This window comes from Impatiens glandulifera, chromosome 1 (assembly GCF_907164915.1).
Source record: "Impatiens glandulifera chromosome 1, dImpGla2.1, whole genome shotgun sequence".
Lineage (NCBI taxonomy): Eukaryota > Viridiplantae > Streptophyta > Magnoliopsida > Ericales > Balsaminaceae > Impatiens > Impatiens glandulifera.
The window spans coordinates 85414536-85421224 of NC_061862.1; the positions used below are offsets into that span (position 1 = coordinate 85414536).

The window sequence follows — 6689 nt, forward strand, 5'->3', positions numbered from 1 at the left end:
AAATTAGAGAGAAAAAAATAATACTAATATATATTTTTTTTTGTGTATTAAACATACCCATACCTAAATATTATGATTTTTTATTGCACAACAATTTTATCACAATTCTAGTTCCCACCCATCAAAACTCATTTGAGCACCATAATACTAATAAGTTCCTTTTATATTGTTTTTATTTAAAACAATGCTTCTTAATAATTAAATTCTTTATATAAACAAAATTCTCAATAAAGATAATAATGAGATGAGTAAAGAGATTATTGAATTTTATACTTTAAATATAATTATTTATATAAAACTTAAAACTTAAAAATTCATTTTTTTATAATTTAGTTAAATTTAAGATATATAGCATTAATAATAGATTTTGATTTATGATCATTACATTTTAATTATAATAGTTTTAATGAAACTGTTTTTCTTAATTTTTTTTTAGATAAATTTATAGATATAAGAAAGGTAGAATGTTCTAATATTATAATAAAATAATATATTGTTCCAATCCAAAACATAAAGGGTTAGTTCAAATTCGGATTTTTTTAATTTTTTTTTTATTATGAATAATTTGATTAAGGAATGATAGGTGATTTTAAAGAGGTTGGATTTTTTATTTTTTATAAAAAAATTTATAGGGTGTTAATATATAATAATAAAAAAATAATAATTTAAAACGAAAGTATTTAATATTTTGATAAATGAATTGAATTATTTGATAAATAAAAATGAAAAATAAAATAATATTTAATTAAATTAGATGATTTAATCTCATTCAAATAAGTAAAATAAAAAATATAACACAAGTATAATAAAGGCTCTCTACACTGCTTTGGATGCAAAAGAGAGTAATGACAGCCAAAAAGTAAAACACTATGACCTAATTCTCTTCCACCACGTTAAATACTTAAATCCAACAAGCTTATATTATATTGTTACAACTTACAATATTTAATTACAAAGAACTTAAATCTATGCATAAAGGTATCTAAATCAAAGCACATCCTCATGAACATAATGAGATCCTCAGGATATAAATAAGGAATTTTTTTTTCTCTATAAAATATTAATAACTCATTTTCAATTAGCTACATCATCATAATCCAAATTATTCTATTAAAAAAATAATAGTATATTAGTTATTAACTTTAAATATTTTTTATTAGTTAGATTTAATTATTAAATTTCAATTTTACTTCATTTAGGTAAATTTTATCAATTCAATAAATCATATCAAATTTAATTATTATTATTTTCAAAAACTCAATCAAATAATTTTTATTTATTTTCGCATCATTAATTTCAAAATCTTTCTTCTCATTTATTTATTATTTTGAGCTTTGGTGAAAATTATATAATAGATAGGGTCTAGAAGAAACATGTTATGTAAACATGCGATATATACTTTGTAGGCATCAACTTCCAACAAAAATAAAATAAAAAACATTGAAATTCTTAGATAGAAATTATAAATTTACATTTTCAAACTATTGGAATAATATATCCAATTTCAATTCCATAGTCTAAATGATCCAACAAACCAACCCCAATTCCAATTCAACACTAACTTAAACACAACCTAAATAAATATCAAGATTTCATACACCTAGTTCCATTATTATTATTATTGTTTTTATAACTTACCCAAATTAAAAGAAAAAACATCAAACAAAAAAATGTACATAAAGCACATCTTATTTGATGAAGTCTTTTACTTCATACCCATCCTCACGTCGCTGCTCTGCGCTCCATCGCATGATTGTTCGTTCTTCTACGTAAAAATTCTCTAGACACGATGAAAACTCACAAGGTTCCTCCTTTGAGTTTACATAAATAGCAAGCAATGTCTTTGCCACGCTGCCACAAAGTCGAATTACACATTCATAATCTGACCAAACCCTCAACCTTTGTGCAAAACAATCCTTTTTTTCATACAAAACAAGCACAGCGTACTCCGAATGCACCACAGAAGGATGGTGCCTATACGCAACATAATCCACACCATATTGAGCTCCAGACCTTACCACCCAATTCCTATCACGAAGATGAGAATAAACCTTAAATGAGTAAGGGAAAGCTTCTCTTTTTGATTTCATGAATTTCCATAGATCGTTGTCATTTTTCGAATTTCCTTCCTCATCAAGGATCTTAAGACATTTGAGACTGTGGGAGAGGTAAAAGGCTTCCTCTAGAGTTAACTGAAACCATTGGTTGTTTTCTTCTTGTGCGGTTCTAGTGGGTCGGCCAAAACAGGCACGACTAAGAAGCTCAGCTTGTTCTGCTCCAACTTCAAGAAGTATAACGCAACCCGAGAGGAGTCCATGAAAATTTGTTGACGCAAGTAGTGAAGATTGAAGCTGTGAAATTATCTTTGACATGGGATCAGAATGAGCCTTAGCTTCTGCTCCCTTTCCTTTCCACCTTGGACCCATTATGCCTAGTTCTGATAACCAATAAAGTATATATTATTGAAAAACATCCAATATGTTGAGAAATGGGGATGGATCTACTGCAAAAATACCATCTAAATAAGCTCATAAAGAAAGTACAAAGATGCAAAGTTAAATACCGCAAACTCGATAGGATAGCTGATAAAATTTATCATTACCATACAACCCAATACAAGGCCTTAATGCCTTATTTAATCTTAGTTTATTTGAATAACCAAATGGTTATTTTTAAATATTTGGGCAAAGTGTTTATTTTTAATTGGATTATTTGGGCAAAAAGACATTATGGATATTAATATATAATGAAATGTTTTTCAACTTTAATTTGAATAGAAAGTGTTTCAGTAAAATCTGATACCATGAAGAAAAATAGAGAGATATTTAACTTATTTTAAGTAGAGTAAAAAGATATTTATTGACAGAGATTAACCACTAAAGAACCTAATTAATTCCATATTGACTAAATAAAGATAAATATAAACATCAACATACTCAACTCCTATAACTTCAGATATACCATTCTATCAAACAATTCAGCAAATACATAGAATACCCATAATTATAGGAATTAAATTTAAACAGCTTAACTATGTGTGAGTTACCTAGACAATGAAAACCATGATGTATTTTGAGCCTCTAGTATTTGTGAGACTATAGCTCAAAGTCCTACTATGATTGTGTACACGTGCAAAACTAGAATTTATTCGTCCAATGGTTATAACCCCCAACCATATAAGAAATTGTATTTGAATCTTGAAGTATGCATGAACAAACTAACAATATCCAATTGCTCATCTGTGTAAAAGGGCAATAATAGGTCCCAATTTTCAGACAGGCAATCTTACAAGTTTTCCATGTCACCTACATTACATGCATTTGTAAGGATAGTGCTTAGACCACCGTTTTCTTTTAACCTATGGCGCATCCGACAAGCCTCCTTTCTAAACCTAGTTCGCCGCATGATTTGTAACAAATTCTCTAGAGAATGACAAAATTAGTAAATTTCTATGCATAAAGTTTCCATTGGTTGCTAGTGAGTTTCCAATTATCGGATAGAAATAAGAAAGAAACAAATATACCAAAACCTAATCAAATAATGAAATAAAGTACTTGGGATGGTTTGCAATTGATGGATGTCTTCCCTTCTATCAAGCACTTTTGAATATGAGGCCACACACTTGCTGATATTAAGTAGCTAAACTCCTTCCAGGTTGATAAATTGACATGATTTGAATGAGCATTAGCATTATTGACAACATGTTTTTATATATTTTTAGTTTAAGTTCCTAATCACTTGATTCAACACCTCGACTAAGGCATTTAATCACTCTTCAATCTTCATCATATTGTATTGAAATCAAAGGATTTATTACAATCTAAGCCACTAAACTGAAAATAGGAAGTATAAAAGTCATTAAAACTGTAAATGAACCTTGAAAAGTTGAGGATGATGATGATGATGGAACTACTACCAAAATGACAGCAGCTCTAGAGGGTAGAAACAACTGCTCTTCTCTTTCCTTTAAAGGGAACAGTCGGGTAGGTTAGAATAAACCCAAAACCCATCTGCATTTCTTTCTTCTAGGGTCCGGATTCATTGTCTTCAGCTTGCTTTCAATCTTAGACGTCGATTTTAGGGCATCTTAGCTCCATTTGATCCAGACCCGATTCCCTTTTCCTCCCAAAAACAGCAAACTCTTCTTCACATGGAACTCTCTTCAGTAATGGTGTCAATTCAATCATCAGCTCATAGATTGATCTGCATAGATGGATTCACAAAATAATTCCCCCTCTTCCTTCTTCCTCAAATCGGGACCAGGTAACACTTTATATTTTAACATTTTACTTTTTTTTATTATTATAAATTTATGGTACTAAAAGAAATATAAGATAATATTTTTTTTAACCAGTTGCCCCCAATTAGGGGTCGAACTTGGGGAGATCTGACTAAATAAACCAATACATTTGGGACTCAAATTATCAAATATTTGAACATTTAAAGTTTTTTTTAACAAATGAACCTTGACTATGTGTATTTTAAATGACGTGTCAATGCATTAATTTTTATTTAATTCCACCTGTCATTTCAGTTCATTCATACGATGCTACCACTACATAGACTACTTGTATCCCACTTATAAATTGACACCTATATATAAAATTGAAACATTACCTCTCTCTCATTTGTTGGTTTTTTCTCTTTGTATATGTGGCACTACATATACTGGTAGCATCGGACTGACTCAGTTCCCGTCAACCCATCGATGCTACATGTACTGGTAGTGCATGTATCCATTAAGATAGTGTCATATGTACAAGGAGAAAAAAATTAACAAATGAGAGAGGTGAGGTTGTACTTTTGTGTATAGGTGTCACTTCATGAGTGGAACACAGGTAGTGCATGTACATGTAGCATCGAATTAACCCTATACTCCCTTATATTTTTTCAAAGAAGCACACTCATGGAATTCTCAACTCTCATATTTTTCTCAAAATCTTTCACCACGACTTCAATTCCCATTTCACCAACCTCAAGTCAGTTCTTGTCTCTAGTCGCACTCACCCAACTCATCGAGCAAATCAAATCCGCTCTCATTCAAAAGCTGGCATCTCACAAATTGAAAATTCTCAAAATTGGAAGAAACCTGTTGTTGTCAGAGGATCTCCCAAGTCACATCTATCTTCAAAAACCACTCTGTTCTTGAGCCGGGGTGGGAGGAATCGCAGGCGCATTCACCTACGTGTGCCTAGATGCTAGATCGAAAATCAATTCTATCAAAAGTACCGACTACCGAGTTATGCGGCTGTTTTGATTCCTCGAACCGCAGGCGCAATGAGAAATATCATTTCGTCCGCGATAATGGTTCCAAAAGAATTTATAACGCAGAGAATGCAAGTCGGCACTAAGGGAAGAAGATCTGTGTTTTATTAAGAATCTAACTAGAAGATGAAGAAGGCCAGCTATGAAGAACATAACTGATACTATTGTTGAAATTAATGTTTTTAATTAAAATAAATATTTTTAATTAATTATGGTATTGATTAGGATAATATTGAGAGGTTATAAGTTACAATATTTAATTTTAAGATAACGAAAAGATTTTGATTTTTATTATATATTTACCTTGGAATGGGATGATTGGAGAATCACAACAAAATAAGAATATTTTCATTTCCTTTTGTAACCTCCGTTCCTTATTTTTCTCTTCAACCCAACAAAGTGGTATCAAAGCTTCAAGATCGATCCATGGCGATGCTAGGAGATTCTTGGCCGATACGAGTAGCGCAACTCATTTTCGACGGAGAAGATTATGATTATTGGAGTGTTATGATGAAGACACTCCTAGTCTCACAAGATTTGTGGGATTTGGTGGAGAACGGACACATTGAAGATCAAGATGCCGTAGGATCATCAGATCGTTCATCCGATAAAAAGTTAAAGGAGAACAAAAAGAAAGATGCGAAGGCCTTATTTTTTATTCAACAAAGTATTTCTCGTAAGCTTTTTCCGAGAATAATAGGGGTTAATACATCGAAGGAAGCGTGAGATATATTGCAAAAGGAATTTGAAGGGAGCGACAAAATGAAGACAGTGAAGCTCCTGACTCTCAAACGAGAGTTTCAAAATTTAAGGGTGAAGAAGAAAGAAACTCTACAAGAGTACTTCTCAAGGGTGATCGAAGTTGTAAATCAAATCAAGTGTCTTGGCAATGACTTGACCGACAAAACGGTTTGCGAGAAGATCTTGATAAGTCTTTCTCCAAAGTATGACAATATGGTGGCTATTATTGAAGAAATGAAAGACCTCTGTCACTCAGTATTCACGATTTGATGGGTTCTCTTGAGATGCATGAACAACGGATGAAGCGACATACCAAAGCTTCCATCGAAAGTGCCTTTCAATCAAAAGTGAGTGTAAAAGAAGATTCTACGGAAAGCTCGAGTAAACGTCAATATTCTCGTGGCGGTGAAAATTATGGAAGAGGTCGAGGGCGTGGCCGAGGGGGAGGTAGAAACTTCCATGATAACAAATTTTGCAATCATTGTAAAAGATCCGGTCACGTTGAAGAAGACTGTTATCATAAAGGTAAACCTCAATGTTTTAATTGTAAGAGGTTTGGTCATATGCAAAAGGATTGTCAAGATCAAAGAAGAGAGCAAGTCAATTATACCGAGGAGAAAAGGAATTGTGAAAGTGATGGAAGCACATTTTTTTGCATGTCAAGCGACTATTGGAAAAAATGA

At 31.8% G+C, this 6689-nt stretch overlaps 1 protein-coding gene across 1 annotated transcript; it reads right to left on the reverse strand.

Annotated features, from left to right (window-relative positions):
• Positions 1-1522: 1522 nt before the first annotated feature.
• Positions 1523-4234, reverse strand: LOC124921984 (tRNA-splicing endonuclease subunit Sen2-2-like). Its single transcript, XM_047462696.1, has 2 exons — positions 3877-4234; positions 1523-2437 (listed from the first exon to the last, which is right to left on the reverse strand). Exon 2 carries the CDS (start codon positions 2424-2426, stop codon positions 1689-1691), a length of 738 nt encoding a protein of 245 aa, XP_047318652.1. The 5' UTR covers positions 2427-2437; positions 3877-4234; the 3' UTR covers positions 1523-1688.
• Between the last annotated feature and the right edge of the window lie 2455 nt (positions 4235-6689).